Below are 17,143 nucleotides of genomic sequence, written 5' to 3'. Positions count from 1 at the left end.
ATTTGGGTGTTGAACAAGAAATTTAAAAAAAATATATAAAAAATGACAGTAGACAGCCTGAAAGATATGTATTAAATCTGACAAATTTAGGGGACTGAGCCTCTTTAGTATTGGAAGGAAATAAATTTGGCTTGATCAGTTTGATACCTCTAATAAAACAGTGAAGGACATAATTAAAGAAAATTGAATGGGATGTGCATTCAAGACAGAAAACAGGAAGCTCTTGTTAATGAAAAGAATTGTGGGAATCTGGGATAAAATAAAAAGACTTGTAGTGGAAACAAGGATAATGGCAAGTAAACATTAATTTAAGTCACTATGTTGGGTGGTTATATGTAAGCAGCTGGGGCTAGGCACACTGAAACAAGATCCATTGCTAGAGGATACCATTGATATAATTAATTAAACTGATGTACCTCACTCATCCACTTTCGAAGAAAAATAACAGGATTTGCCAGCAGCTCACTGTTGATAATGTGTTGTCTGTCCATCTTGGCTGGAACATCCAGCATTTCAAAAGCCTGTTCTCTTTCATGAGCAATAAGCTCAACTAAGAAGTCCTAACAAGAATGAAATACAATAGTTTATTCAACCATGTAAGATATGTAAACTTGACCAAAATTTAACCAGACATTATTCTGTAAGAAAAAAAGCCTTGGCTGAGACTGGAGATCCAGTTTTTTTTAAACTATCAAAAAGACAATGATAAGTGGCAAAAGGGCAGGCAATTAAAACTGTAATTACAGAACCTTTTAACTATAGATTTTTAATTCAAATAATTTTTCATTGGCAGTCAGTGTGGCACAGTGTTTAAGGATTTTGACCCTACAGCACAAGGTTGCTGGTCCAGTTCCAACTTCTAACAGGCTGTGTAACTCTGGCCAAGTCCCTTAATCAGCCTGTATTCCAACTGTAAAAAAATGCCTGTAGACAGTTGTAGTATATACAGTTTCTGTACTTGTAAAGTACTGGGTAAAGCTGCTTGCTTGTTTCAGGTTTTGCCTGAGGCATTGTGGCCTAATTGGTAAGTGATTTGATTTAAACTAACCTTCAATGCTACAGTTGTACAAAATGTTTGTACACAATTGTACTAAGAATGTGGACTTGTAAAGCAATAGAATTCACTAATGAAAGGTGTCTTCATAAAATCAAAGGAATCTGCTAAAATGAACTATCACAAATTAATATTCAACTTCCTGCATAAACCCCTCAGCTACACCAAAATAAGATAATCATATTACCAACACTTTTTAAATACAAAATGTTTCCAAAATTCCTTTTCAAATTATTAGTAGCTCAATAGTAATTAACATAAAGCCACAATTATTTTCTTCCTACACTCTACACAGACTGTAGCTTTTTAAAAGTCAGGTTGAAGATGCCAGGAACATATTAGAGATTGTCAGAATGTGTACACTGCATTGCAAAATATAAACAAAACATTATTTTGAGATTAGATACAAAAATTCTAAAATTTAAAAGTAACATTATACGGCATAACTGATCACAAAAAATAGTCTACAGTGTTACTATCTGTTAAAAGCATTTTATACAGTATTTCCTTTATTTACTTGAAGGGGCACTACTGGTAGCTGTTTTTTTATCAAACATGCCATGTTAGAAATTGCTGAACCTTTTTTTCTATGATCATCCAGCTATTTTAACCTATAAATTGTTTTGGGCAGTGTGCATGCATTTTAGGCTACTGTATGTTTTGTGAAATCAAGCAAAATTGTCTGTACAGTATATATCTTTATATGTAATTCACTCAGGGCACGCAAGACAGTGAGCGCAAGCAAGACAGAGCTCCGCCCACCAACTGTAAGAACATGGGATACGCTCGACAGAGCCCCGCCCACCAACTCTAACCCTTCTACCGCGTCATGGGATACTCACGACAGAGCCACGCACGCCAACTGTAACCGTCCTACCGAGTCCAGTGTCGCTCTTGAGGTACGCAACAACTCACCAAACACAGCCTCAGTCGATTTCGTCTGTGCAAAAGTCCACATGCACCTCTGAGCCACGTTGACTTTACACCGCACGCAAGACAGAGAGCCACGATCGCTAACTCACAGAGCCCCGCCCGCCAACTCTAAGTAAGGGCAAGCAAGACAGAGAGCCACGCCCGCCAACTCTAATACTATGGGATACGCATGCATTTAGTGTATAAATGGATATAAATAATTGCATGTAAACGATCTGCCAAAATCTGTTGTATGTAAACGATACTGTTTAAAACGTTATTGTTTTTTCATCAGAAAACCTGGTTTCCATGTCTACCTGTATTAGTTTAAATGGCACTTTTACCACTCGCAATAGGGCGGATGCGCTGACTTATCGTGTCGACTGGGCAACACAGTGAATGCGGCGTCTATCTATGTATGTCTACGTTTTCCATAGCCTGCTACAGGAAGGTACTCTCTCGACCCTTGACATTGGTTTCGCTCCTTGCTATTTTCATTATACTGCGACGGTGGTTTCCTAAGCCTTTGTTATAATGAATTCCTTTCTCATCGTTTTCCATTTCTATTCTTACACCGCCATATGCTACGGAGGGCTTCGGCTAGTATAATATAATATAATATAATATAATATAATATAATATAATATAATATAATATAGTGGCACTTTAAAGCTTGTTGCATTAGGTTTTCAGAAAGAAAGTGCATCTTTTTTTGAGCTTAGTGCTCAAAATTCTAAATCTGCATAATTAATTGCTATATGGGTTCAGGGCAGAACATTTGCCAAGTGATTAACATTGCTGTCTCAGAGATTGAGCACTCAGGTTTGAAAATGTTAAGTTCAGTGTTTTCATGTTTCTGAACTTTAAAGCCTGCTGCTTGGAAATTACAGATAAAGGTGTTTGTATGACAATGTCAAGTTTTGATGATAACGATATAATGAAAAATATGATAACACGTTATGGAATCTAATGAAGCTTGGCTGAGTCACAGAATATTGTACTATACAGCAATTTAAAAGGTGTGGTTCTAAAAAGCAGCATATTTTTTAAAGTAGTACTATCCCTAGGGATATAGCTAGAAATAAAATGGTATTCTATTGTGGAAAGAAAAACTATAGTTATTACTATTATACCTTAAATGATTCTGTAGAACAATTGCAAAGAGACAACATCTCATATCAGATTTCCATAATACAAGCACACACTTGTCTAGTTTGACTTCACTCTGCTATTACGGTATTTTGAAAATTTAAGCCTTTATTACCTTGGAGCTAGATTCAGTTTGTTTCATGGAACAGGACTGGAGGTGCACATATAAGTCTGAGTCCTCTTCCTGTACACGCTTCATGACTTTCTCAGCCAAGCCTAAGATTTTAGGCCAGGATGGAAACTTGTGAATTAGAAAATGCAAGTACATCGCCAGCTCATAGCAGTGTTCAGCTAAAAATGTAAAATAAATGCATTACATCATTGGTATATTAATCTTGAACCAGATTATTATGGTGTAATGTGTACCTCTCACGTATGTCTGCTTAAAAGCAATCTGCAGTGGAAATAGCCACAGGACAAGATAAGGCTCATACACGCCACTGTGCACATACAGGATATTCAATGCTTTGCTCGCTTCAGCAATCATCTGTTCATTGGTAGCAAAGGCTTGCATGCAGGGCATCCTTTCATATTTCTGTTAAGGAAAAAAGGAAATACAAAAAAGACTTAATAACAGTCAATCTTCAACAAAAATCCATTGAGCAAGCATTAACTGTAACTGTTATAACACTATATAAAAATGTCACTGTCCACACCCAGTAATCAGGGAATACTTAAAATGATTAATTACTCTGTTAACTTTGGACTTGGGCTCTTCTGCAATCTTAGTTTTAATTGATCTTAGTGCAGCATTTCACAAGGTGGACAACAGGGTTCTGTTAAAATGGCTTGAGGATGAAGTAAGCATTGAAGGCAGCGTATTAAAATGGTTCGAGATCCTACCTTAAAGGTAAATCTATGTCTGTTACCATAGATGGGAATTTCTCTCAGCCAGCTCCTCTCACACAAGGCATTCCATGAGGTTCTATTCTGGCGTGTCTTCTATTTTCCCTTTATCTGCTCCCCCTGAAGACCATCTTTCAAAAACATGATGTCACTTATTCATTCTTGGTGGCTCCAAAATCTGTACTAACCCCTACATTCTCTGCTGTTCTTTTTGCTGTCCCTACATCAAATTTAGTCCTGACATCACTTCATTGGTAAAAAAGCTGCTGAAATGCTTTGAGGGTATTAAATATTGGATGGCACAAAATTTCTTACAAGTAAACGAAAATAAAACAGAGGTCATTATTTTTGGACCTACCACATCTGCAGTTGAAATCGGCACTCAGTTAGGCTTCCTCGGCAGCAATGATTCATAATGATGTCAGAAACCTAAGTATCATCTTTAATTCGTCACTAAGTTTTGAAAAACAAATTTCCATGGTAGTAAAGTTGTATTTACCAACTGAGGTAAATTTCTAAACTAAAATCATTTGCTTCATAGAAGGACTTGGAATCAGTTATTCATGATTTTATTACATCTCGACTAGACTACTGTAATTCCTTATATGCGGACCTGCCCAAATCTACTTTGTCATGCCTTCAGCTGGTACAAAACGCAGCAGCTAGATTTTTAATTGGGTCTAGAAAAAAGGATCTCTCCCCCATTTTAGCCTCTCTCCACTGGCTACCGCTGAGGTGTTGCACTGATTTTAAAATCTTCTTGTTTGTTTTTAAAGCTTTGCATGGTCTCGCTACAAAATACATCTGCGACCTCCTTCATCCCTATGCGGCATAGAGAGCATTGAGGTCATCTGGACAACTTCTCCTTGTAGTTCCAAGATCTCATTTGAAGTCTAGGGGAGACAGAGCTTCTCAGTTTTTGCTCTTAAGCTTTGGAATGAGCTTCCTTTCCACATCAGGTCTTCATCCTCTATCAAGGTTTTTAAAAGTCAGCTTAAGACCTACTTCTTTTCTTCCATTTTTCACTGTGTATGATGGGATTGTGGGGGATGTTCTAATTGGTTGTTTTATTAATCCGCTTCTGTTAAATTGTTTGTATTGTGTTTATTTTACTGCTTCTTTGCACAGCACTTTGGCGCAAGGTACTCCTTACAATAAAGTAAACTGTTTTTTCAGCTTAATGAGTTGTCTTATAATTAAGAAAATGAACAGAAATCTGCAGGCCTTATAGCTCTTTAGCCTAGATAAATCTAGTTTACTGACCAGTGCAACTGCCATTTCTCTTCTGTTTGTTTGACATAATGCCATTAAACAGTATTATATATTGTACAGTATATATGTCATGGTGTTTTACTGTTGCTATTTCAACACTGCATTTTGTGATTTTATTGCATGCTGTTTTGTATTATATGTTAACTATTTATCATTAGTGTATAGACGCCAAACTGTAAGTTTACATGCTCTTTATAGGAATCAATCAAACGGAATATTACTTCAAAGAAATTAAACCTTTTGTTATTTCTTACCTTTACAAACATTTTCAGAACACTGTTTAATTTTCTTTTTTTAAATGTAAAAACTGAGATAAAATGCAATGAGGATGCAGTGGTAGCTCTGCTGCCTTGCAACAATGAAGCTGGGGTTCACAACCTGAGTCCTCCTAGCAGTTGTCCTAGTTTTCTCTCACAGTCCAGAAACATGTAGATTAGGTAGATTAACAATGTTACTGGTTATTGGTTTGTGCATATATTTGTCTGCGTGTTCACCCTGTAATGGAGTGGCACCCTGTCCAGGAAATTATTCCTGCCTTGTGCCCTGTGTTTGCTGGGAAAGGCTTGAGTCCTCCACAACTCTACTCAGGATAAACAGTTTAGAAAATTAATGGATGGATTGAATGCAGCAAATGTTAAAATTGAATGTTTCTTTTGTTTAAGTGTCTCATAACACTACTCAAAATACAATATAAAGATTATCTAAACAGAAGGTATAAACATCTGTAATAGGTATTGCAGAAAGATGCTCGGTAAAGTCTGAATTTACAGAGCAAGGGAACTGGCAAATGACACAAGACAAGGGCAGTCCCCAATAAGATTCAGACATTAGAAAAAGGGTAAGCTCTGAGCTGTGGTGATATTCATCATCATGCTAAGCCAAAAAATTAAAGGGGAGTGCTTATTGCAGAGGAAATTAATATATATTGTAACTGTATTTGTGACTGACATTCTTCTAAATTAAAGAGGCTATATACTGTATTTTACAAATACTTCTCCAATCCATAAAAAGCAAAGAAAAAACAGAAATTGGATATGTCATAGTGAAGATGAACAAGACAATAGGTACCACCGTTTTCAATAGAATTTTACCTGCCCTACACTGATTTCCATCCATCCATTATCCAACCCACTATATCCCAACTACATGTCACGGGGGTCCACTGGAGCCAATCTTACCCAACACAGAGCGCAAGGCAAGAAACAAACCCCAAGCAGGGCGCCAGCCCACCGCAGCCTACACTGATTTACACCTAGATTTTCTTAAATGTATTGTTCGAAGTGCATTTTGAATTCCACATGTTCATGAATGCTGGGTAGCTTGCTTCAAAGTGAGCAAAACTGAGGCAGTTTCCAGCAGAAAATGAAAGTAAGGCATATTTTAGTAACAGAAAAAGGGGATCTTATATTGTGTTGGTTATAATACTGTGTTTTTATGAACTGCATGAGTTTTTTTTCTCAATGTGTGAATAAGTTTTACCTTGTGATATGCATGTGCATATATATTAATACCTAAGTATATAAAAATGTAACAATGTAGAAATATGGCCTATTCTGTTTTATGCAGGCTTTTTAAAGAATGGGTCTCACCTCAACCACTGCATTTTCAATTAAGCCAGAAATAGGTGAGCGTGTAGCACTTCTCAGTTTTAATTCCCCAACTCTGCGTTCCACTGCTCGACCAAATTTTTCTCTGGATGCTTTTTCAAGATTCCTGTAATACAGAAATACTGAACATTAACATATTTATAGGTAATTGTATATAGACCTTTACTGGACTACCTCCATATAAATTCTGTGTTACTTGGAACAGATTTCAGTATATAGCAGAAACCACCTCTGGAAAAAGTACCAGTCCATTACAAGGCACACTCCCAAAAATTCACATTCTCTCACCTAAAATTTGAAGACTCATTAGATAATGATAATTATAACATGAATTACAACACAGAAATTGTGGTTGAAGATGTAAGTGCAAAGAGTATTTCTGCATCTAAAGAAATATTCACTGATGGGATTAGTCTTCTTACTGCAAGCTGTTAGGTTTATTTAATATTTCGTCTGCCTTCAGCAGTTTATCAAGCCAGATGGAGCTTCGAAGGGCAGTTGGCAACAGTTTTCCTTTCAGCCTCTCGCACACTGTGGTCATCAGCTCAGGATGAACAGCAAGGATGGTGGCTGCTGAGGCTCCCAGCACTTCCGACTCAGTACTGATAAGAGGAGGAGTCTTTTGGTCAGCAAGGTGGAGGCCTTCACCTGGAATTAAAGCATTATATTTTGAGCTATAAATTATAAGATTTAGGGTTAGATCAATATCCCTCATTTAATATGAAAAATAATCTTATTTGTTTCTCTTTTTTCTACCTTTCAATTTAAAGATACTAAAATTACAACTGGCTAAACCTAAGATCATATCAGAGAATAATGAAATGAAGCATAGTAGAGTGCTGTGGAGTATGGGTACTTCACATAATAACATCTGTACTGAATTTGTATGTTATCTTTTTGTTTAGGTGAGTTTCTTACTGGCCAAAGATACTATACTGTGCAAAAGCATGCCACCCATGAAAATTGTTTTAAAAATCTTCCCAGAAAATAAAACTAATCTACTAGCTGATCTCATGTGTTGCTCCACACATTTTTCCCCCGTGCCTTTGTCCTGGGTGCCTTTCTCATGCCAGTGGCCTAAAAACTAGCACAGTACTGTGTGCTGTCAGGATGATGGCAATTAGAAAAATTGCTTCAGTGTCTGTCTAGAGACTGTTATGCTGTTCTGGATCAATTCCAGCCTCGTACTCAAAGCTGCCAATTTAGATTTCTAGTCACAAAAACCACTGTGTTTCATAGATTTTAGTACACACCTACAAGCTATGAAGTACACATATCATGTTATCAATTTTGGTAAGAATACATATCATATTTGAAACATACTTTTGTTTTTGCAGCATCCTGAGTTTAAATTCCATGTTTGGTCATTGTCTACGTGTATTTTTCACATTCGCTCAGTGCCCATGCAGATTTTTCTCCAGGTACTCTGGATTTCCTCCCATATTCACAGTGAAGTTTATTATGTTGCCTGGTTGCCTAAACAGACCCCAAGTGAGTGTGGGAAAGTATATGAGTTGGTCCTGTGATGGAGTGGAGCTCATTCAGTCCCGATTCCTGTTGCATGCTACTGGAATAAACACTTGCTCCTCCTGAAGCCAAACAGGATTGGATAAGGTCTGAGAGTATTATGTTATGTTATGTTATGTTACAATGCAGGTCATAAGCATACTTTCCTTAGGGGATGGTTTATATCACCAGATGTTTTAGAAGAAAAAAAAATAGTTAATAGGGGGAGAGTGGGCACACGCATAATTGTGTATTGTAATCATGGATCCTCTTCTAGTTTCTTCTTTCACCTTTGCTGATCCTCAAAATCTAAAGAAGGGAGATCCAACTTCCCCTACCCACTTGATGAGTCAAGGTAAAAAAAAAAAATGAAACTCTTCAGCTCTGCCCATATTGTCCCAGGTGTGAGGCTGTGATAGTACAATAGAAGCCCAACTACAGTACCCTATACATTTTGTTTGTTTTATATAAACCTCTTTGTAGAGAATATATGGCTTCCACAGAACCAAAAATCCAGATGTGGTAGGACAGAAGCATTTAAGACAACATACCTCTTGGTTTTAACTGATAAGCAGATCCCCGTCTTGTTGTCAAATGAAGGTCTTTACTATCCACTGAATTTTCTCGCCTTCTTGGTGAAAAGATCTGAGCCTGAGCATACCATTCTGATTCCATATCCTTTAGGCATTACAAAGGAAATAAAGAAGAATGCAGTATTTTATTTTTACATTTTTTTTAAATAAAACAATCATCATCACTAATTTTAAAGGGTATTTTCTGGGTTTTCCCAGATTAGCCAGATGCCTCCAAATGTTTTTACTCCACTCTCTGTCGTCCTGGATATCCTTTGCAATGAGGATTATGTCCTCCATCCTCACCTTGATGCACTTCATTGCCCAAGCATCCTCTCTGATTCACTCCACATGTTCAGAACAACTTAATCTGTTTCTCTTCATGTACCACACCTATCACCTTCACACCAATTATTTCTCTTAACTTGACATTCATCTTCCATTCACTCAGCGAAACATTACACAATCACCCGATCATTATCATCTCCATTTTTCCAACTTTGCTTCATTTTTTGCCTTCACTGGCAACATCTCACTCTCATAAGAGTACACAAATCTTCACATGGCTTTCGTAAACTTTACACTTCAATTGTAGGGAGACTCTGTATGAAGAGCTGAGACTCTAATGTATTCATTTCTAATCCTATCCATCCTCGTCATAACCTCCCTACTTAGTAGAACCTCCCTACTTTCCCTAAAACAATTCCATTACCTTTATTTAAATATAAACTTTCTACATTAGCATTCTGTACTCCTTTCAGTCACTTTCTACTTTGTATTAAAAAAAGTTACACTCACTACCGGTTGACTACCCTTTGGACCAAAAATATATTTTATGCACCCATGCATTAAATTGAGTTTTTATCAACACCTCTACTGCACATGGTCTCCTTTGTTGTTGAGTGAAACTAGCTCCATAAAAATCCTAGACCAATGATACCTAATCAGATTACTACTCAGAGGGATCCAAATCAGAGCTATGGTATCTGAGATAATGCAAAGTAAACATAAAGTATATTATTTCTGAACCCAGCAAAATTATTAAAACAGGAATCTTAATAAGTGGACTCCATGAGACCTCTCCAGCATTCCTAGTGTTCTGCAGAGGATCAGGTCTCCAAAGCTGGTAAGAAGTGAAACTACAAAATAACTTTATAAAATAAATGTGAAAGTAGGATTGACAAAATCATTAAGGCGGGGTGGCTTTTTCAACAACTCAGGTTGCTTGTTTTTTGGGCATACCAGGTATATCACTAATTAAAAATTCTCATTTTGTACAGTTGCATTGTTTTAATTATTGATAAGGAACATTGCAGTGGAGGGTGGGTCTGAAAATGTTTGCTTGATTGTAAGTGGTTCTCAAGCTTTAAAACTCACTATATGCAAAAAATAAATAAATAAATAAACAACGCAACCAATTCCCATACCTCCATCTGTGGCCTACACATCTTATAAACACTGCACATGACCACTGTACTCAAATGTAAAAACGGCCGCATTACAGTTCAGACACTAGTCTGTCTTTTAAAACATACGTTACAAAACTATCTAAGTCCTTTTTTTTCAGCTTAAAAATATTGGAAATTTAAGAATTTCTTAAATGGAAGATATTGAGAAATTAACTGATGCATTTATTTCTAGGACTGACTACTGCAATGTGTTATTTTCTTGATGCATAACTCTGGTGTTCAGGTCCTTACATTGATCCCCACTTAAGCTTACAGCTGATTTGAAAAAATCCTCTTTCTTGAATATAAAGCCTTAAATCACCAAGGCCCTGTTTACATATCTGAACTCATCATTACTTACAAACCAGAGTGTGCATTAAGATTTCAAGATGACAGCCTACTTATGATTCCATGTGGGAGGTCTAGCTTTTATCTTCAGGGCCTCAAAACTGCCTGCTAATATAAGAGATGCCCTTCAGTCACAGCTTTTAAATCGAGATTGAAGACTCACTACTTTAGTCTAGCATACCCAGATTAGAGATGCTGATTATCTTGCACTTTGCATCTCTGTTTGTTAATAATTTATATAAAAATATAAGTTATACAATAATTCTGTACTAACTCTGCTGTGTTCTGTTTTCCTGCTGTGACACGTGGTGCCACCACTCTACTTGAAGCTGTTTTCTCACCTATAGAAATACATCTGAGATACCAGGAACCTTGAAATCAATGGACAGAAAGATTCTGTCATCCTATTAGACCACCAAACACTTTCAGGGGGGTGGAGGGTCAGGTGGTCTAGGTCTCCAGGACACCGTATCTGATTTTGTCCTCTGTAACTGACTATGGTCCCTCCAGAGGATTATTTTCTCGTGGGATGCTGCTGACTTGAGCTTTTGTTTTCCTCTCCTCTGTTATCAACTAACTCAAAAGTTAATTGACGGACAGATATATTTATTTTCATCAGTTAGGAATTGCTTTGTACAACTGTGTGTTTAAACAAATCTATGCCTTTATCTGTGTGCATTCTGTAGTTATTAATTTGTGAAGTTTTAAGGTGCATTTCACCTGTATACTTGTCACAGCACCATAAACCCACACTCAGTGAAAAATGCTATACAAAAATAAACTGAATGAGGAGCAAAGCAGGACAGCTTTCTATGGTATTCCAAACTTCTGCACTAGTTATACACTCCAGCCAACCCAGCCTACAAAACTGGGAAATGTTTCTTTACAACAACAACATTTATTTATATAGCACATTTTCATACAAAAAAAAATGTAGCTCAAAGTGATTGTAGCTTCTAAGTGGAGTGTGCCTTAGAAGAAATTATTTTGTTCTGTTGCATTCATGTATAGCATTTGAAATCTTAAAATGATTAAAGTTTAATCTGAAACATTATGAAAAGAATGACAGATGTAGATATTTTTCCAATAACAAAAACTGAAATTATGTATTTGCACAACAAAAGAAAAATGCCTTTTCGGGTTAATTTGAAATTGTTGACACATGTTGCTTGTGTTGTCAATTGGGTTAATTTAACATTATACCCACTATTTAAGTGAAAGTAGCTTCTATAGACATCTTCATTGCATACCTGCAGATACTGCAATACAACTAATAGACATTTAGAATCCAGTTGAAGTATATCAGTTCATTTAAAATTAGGACATTTCGTCTGTCTTTCTGTCTCACTTTACCTATGTGAAGCCATTAAAATCTTTACCTTTTCGTCATTTTCATAGCTATCCCCCTTCTGAAAGCAGGCCCATTCATTAGCGTGCCAGTCTCATTTATGCTCAAAGAAGTACCAGCAACTAATGGTTGTAACAACTTTTAGAGTCTTTATACACTCATATTTTAGTTTTGTACATATTTTGTAATTTTCTTTTTATCATTGTTTATCATTTCTGGTCACATGATATGTGAGGGTAGGCGGGGTCACAAGACAAATTATGCTGTCGCTCCATGCTTATATAAGAAGTTAGGACTCTGCATGTGTACAACAAATTGATCTTGGGTACTGTATTTGACTTTGGTATTCTTGATACTTGTTAATTGTTTATAGTTTTGACCACTGGCCACTTGATAACTGTTTGCCTTACCCCACTGGTAGTGCCTTTATTTTCTGGCCCACATAGTTGAAATATGCATGTCACTATAATCTAGTGTCAACTGCTCACAACAAATAGTGATGTTTTAGGTTGGAATCAGTGTGGAGAAAAAATCATGGCTGGAAACAAGAACATATGTGAAAAACAGTAATGGTGCATTTGCAGCATTAACAATATATTTTTTATGTCATGTAATTTTTATAACCAACTTAATCGTGACCAGAGTTGTAGGGGGGTGGGGGCTGGAGCCTATCCCAGGTAGCATAGTGCACAAGGCAGGAACAAACCCCATACAGAATTCACAGGATGAACATACACTCACACCCCAAACACACACTAGGGCCAATTCACCTAACCTTATTTCTAAAACTATTTAATGGTACCTTGATAAAAAAGAAACTCTTGAATGCTAATGTAAGTCAGTAGCCGGATTGCTGAAAGGTTAAATCAGGAAGCAAGGACATGGCCATGAAAGCAGCATGAAGGTTTTAACTGGTAAATAGAGACAGACATGTGAGGCATCTGAGGGTTAAAACACTAAAGAACACAGACTAGATTAATACTGAAAAAGAGAGCAGTATGCAAAGCCTCAGAAAACTTGAGACTCAAAGGTGTCAACTACCTCAGCACTGAAGACAAGCTAAAAGGCTGTTTAAAAGCACAGCACCCCATGCATCATGTAACTGCATGCTAATTGCTGTAACCAGGCAACTTAAAAAGAGATGAGTTGAGTAATAATACGTGAGGGAGGTAAACAAAAGTATTCAGCCAAAAATGGCTGTAGCATAAGGTATGGAAACTGGTGTTAGCAGCACCCTAGAAATGTAACTCTAAAATAATCTGCAGTAACACTCTTATTTTCTTAACTATTCATGCCGTTAGGTAAAGATTAGCCTTTTCCATGTTTCTTACAGAACAAAAAGCTCACTGAAACTGTACAGAGTAAAATCCCTTTCCTGATTACACATCTGGATCTGGGTTTTATTATAACTAATTTTAAACAACACCGGCAGATAACTCATAAGTTTATTTTTAAACTCAGCTCCCTCTTTTTTTACCAAACATGTCCTCTGGGATTATTTCATTTGACTGATTAACTACAGGGGTTTTTTGTAATATTTTGAGGCCATGTCTGTTGATCCAGCTTTAGACTGCTCATTGAATCACTAAATCAGTGTCATTTGAGCCATGCAGAATTAAGCCACTAATGCACATGTCAGCATTCAAATGCACATGAACTATAGCACAGCGGCATTAAGTCCTTGTGATCTGAAAAAATCACCTCAGACAGAGTTACTTAAATAAGTGGCAAGCAAGTAATGTGATTAATATTGTTTTACCTACAAATACCATAAAATAACATACCATTCTCAAATCTGCTTAATCCACTTCATGTTCGTACTGGTCAGAGGTCAGCCTGGCAGCACTAAGCACAAGGCAGGAGCCAAAACCTGATGGAGCAGAAGTCCATCACATAGCCCACTCACAAGCATACCTACACTCATATTGGGGACAACGTGAAACTGTCAAATTAACCAGAATATCTTTGGGAATGTTCGAGTGAAACTGGAGTATGCAAAGAAAACCTTTGAAACAATGGGCAGAATTTACACAACATTCTCAAACCTGCTTAGTTCAATTCTGGGTCAGAGTCTATCCTAGCAACAATGGACACAATGCAGGAGACAGCCCTGAAAAGGGCACCAGTCCATCACAGGGCCTTCTCATGCACTAATTCAAACAGGAACCACTTTAGTATCACCGGTTAACCTCAGTTGCATTCTTTGTAGCTGTGGGAGGAAAAAGAGGGTATCCAGAAAAAATCCATAGAGACATGAGAAGAAGTTGCAGACTCTACACAGATGACAATTAGAAACAAAATTTAATTCCAGGAAGCTTCTCCTGTGAGCCAGTGCCTCTGCCTAATATGTCACTATTTTAACCCCTATAATTATCAAACTTTCTATGGTTATTCATTATTTCAGTTGTTTTTTGCATCAATTTCTAAACATCTGGATCACACTGGAAAAGAATACCGCTATAATGAATACCTGACAGCTAAACTTTGGAATTCAAGATTCTATAAAAACTCATCAAAATTAAGTTGCATTTATAAAAGTGATATCAGGAATATTTTAACAGTTGACACCCACTCATACAGGGTAAATATAGCTTCTAGTCAAGTTAACAACATGTCATTGAACTACTTGTAGAAAACCGTAGGGAAATACCCGCCTTTTAAGGCGACCGACTTTTAAGTTGACCACTTCTTAAGGCAATTCAATATGTAGATCAATTTGATATTTTATACAAACTCATTAATTTGGTTATATTGCATTTGAGCGGTATTACTTTAATACTCGTAGTTTCTGTTATTTTTGTGATTAAATTTAAACTTTTTTTCTATATTGAGGTCGCCCTTTTGAACCCCCCTGATGTTTACTACGCGGTGAGGCATTTGTACTCCATCAGCATTAATTATTTCCAGAGACACAATTTTGTCTATTTTTCCAGCGCAACACGCACAAAAGCAAGGGAATGATGGGAGCACCAGAACTCTGCTAACATCATGTCGCTTCATACCGCAAGCTGCAAGTAGTAGGTCTGTGATAAGCGGAATACCGCTACGCTTTCCAGTCACAGGATGGAAGGACAATTCCGAATGCTTTTATATAGTAAGAAAGAAGAAGAAGATATCGTACAGTCTGGAGTAGAAAATCATCTTTTACCTGGAAAAACGAAACTACAAATCCCATCGTGCATTGCAAAATGGACAAGGTGTGTGTGAAACTCCGCGCCTGCGTAGCACTAATGGGATGGAAGGACAATCCCGACCGCTTTTATATAGAAGGATAGGGGTATCTCAGATACTAACGCTGTGCATTCTTCACCAGGAGACCTCAATCCTGTTCCAAACAGTTTTTTTTTTACATAAAACAGTTATTGCTGCTAATACAACATATTATTTGGGCTTACGTTTAGTTAATTCTCTTGTGTGATGGTGCACTCCCGCATGCCAACCTTACCAACAACAGAATGCCAAAGTAGATAAACTGTATCATATCGATGTATCATATATTAACTGTATCAATAATGTTTAGGAGATAATATATTTGGGATTAAACAAACAAAAAAAACAAACAAAGCAATAATACATAAGAACAACAGTGCACAAGGATGAGATGAAATCTCCCCATTCACCTTATCTCTCTTTTCCTTTCTGTTATGTAACACTGGCTGTACTATTTCATTACCAGAAGAAGATCTTTTCCAGCTCATCTACTGACACTAAGCTTTTTGCTGTTCTAGCAAGAACTGGCTTTATACTCCAATCCAAAGAGCCACTTCAAGGGTCAGGAATGCCACTAGCAAAACTTGTGACCTTCTCCTCAGGACCCCCTTTGGCAGCCTCAGTCTGCCTGCATCAGTTCTGTGATAGCCAACACAGGTTATGACGCCATCACTAGGTCTGTGGGTAATACTTCTGGGTTCCTTTTGATTTCCCTATAACATTCTTAACATTCTAGTGGCTCCTAGAAATGAACTTCCAGAGCAGTTAGGAGGTATGGCTTCCTCAGATTGATGTCTCTCTATATTATATTGCATTTTGATTAGGTGGAGCAACCCTTTAGCAGGTACCTGAATAAAGCTTCCTCTGACAGATGCTGACCCGCATGATCCCCATTTTGGATCCTACCCTGAATTCTATGAACTTTCATTTTGTGCCCCCAATACCCCAGAAACAGCCACACTAGGAGCTGGACTGGTCACATTTATTAATAGCTTCTTTAACTCTTAAGTAGTGGCATTCCCTGGTTTAAATTGTAATTTTTGTTTCCATTAACAATGCCTATTTAGCAATGACATTCAAATGACTAGGGATGCAAGTTGACCTGATCCCATGTATTGCCATGTGTGGTTCATCATGTGGTTTATATTTTAATAAAGTATAATATATACTGTATAAATGTGATAAAATATATAAAATGTGAAAGAGAAAAGGAATTAAGAATTATGAATCTTCTACCATCTAGAAAACAGTTCAATGATGTTCTCAGAAAAGGAAACCCTGCAATACTAAGAGATGTCTGACAAGGCAGGATGTGAGCAATAATAAGCCTAACAAGTATTAATAACAGAAAGAATTGATTGGCTGGAAGAAAACCTGAAATCATGAACAAGACTGAGGATCACTGTCATAGGCATACGAGCATTATAACTGTTAAGACATCCAGGGTGCTCATGAACATTAGGCTTTAGCTGGCAGTACTAACACCTCTAATTAATCAGCTGATACTGTGCTAGTCTAAGTCTAATAATAGCCCACTGCTAGACAAACCATTCTGTGCTTCAGTATTACGTCATCATTATTAGGATGAGGATTCATGATGGGTCTTATCATAGCTTCTATGTCGGATCTCTTAAGATGTTTACACAATTTCAGGGATTATCAATAAAGCTAAAGGCTTACTTCACTGACATGTTGCTCTGCCTCTTCTTTGGTTAGCAAATGCATAAGCTGTGTAGCCACTAAATTGTAGGTGTCACGGACAAAATCCTCCATTTCCTTAGAAGATCCTGAATAGTCACCATCTGCAAGATACAATAACATAATTATTTTGTCTTATTCTACTACAGGCTATCAATAGATATTGCACAGCT

At 37.0% G+C, this 17,143-nt stretch overlaps 1 protein-coding gene across 3 annotated transcripts in view; it reads right to left on the bottom strand.

Moving 5' to 3' along the window:
• The window catches only part of LOC120531533, a 111,087-nt gene that overhangs the window by 75,043 nt on the left and 18,901 nt on the right, over positions 1 to 17,143 (bottom strand). The window contains exons 5-11 of one of the 3 annotated variants that reach the window (XM_039757029.1): positions 16,962 to 17,074; positions 8,898 to 9,024; positions 7,263 to 7,488; positions 6,823 to 6,946; positions 3,482 to 3,650; positions 3,231 to 3,406; positions 417 to 560 (exon numbers count right to left, since the gene is read on the bottom strand). In XM_039757029.1, the coding sequence (XP_039612963.1) occupies positions 417 to 560; positions 3,231 to 3,406; positions 3,482 to 3,650; positions 6,823 to 6,946; positions 7,263 to 7,488; positions 8,898 to 9,024; positions 16,962 to 17,074 (1,079 nt within the window). Of the gene's footprint in view, positions 1 to 416; positions 561 to 3,230; positions 3,407 to 3,481; positions 3,651 to 6,822; positions 6,947 to 7,262; positions 7,489 to 8,897; positions 9,025 to 16,952; positions 17,075 to 17,143 lie in introns of all 3 variants that reach the window. The other 2 variants (XM_039757028.1, XM_039757030.1) reach the window with 2 other exon arrangements.

The sequence above is a fragment of the Polypterus senegalus genome, chromosome 6 (assembly GCF_016835505.1).
Source record: "Polypterus senegalus isolate Bchr_013 chromosome 6, ASM1683550v1, whole genome shotgun sequence".
In the NCBI taxonomy this organism is placed as follows: Eukaryota; Metazoa; Chordata; class Cladistia; order Polypteriformes; family Polypteridae; genus Polypterus; species Polypterus senegalus.
This window is presented reverse-complemented; position numbering and strand designations above follow the sequence as displayed.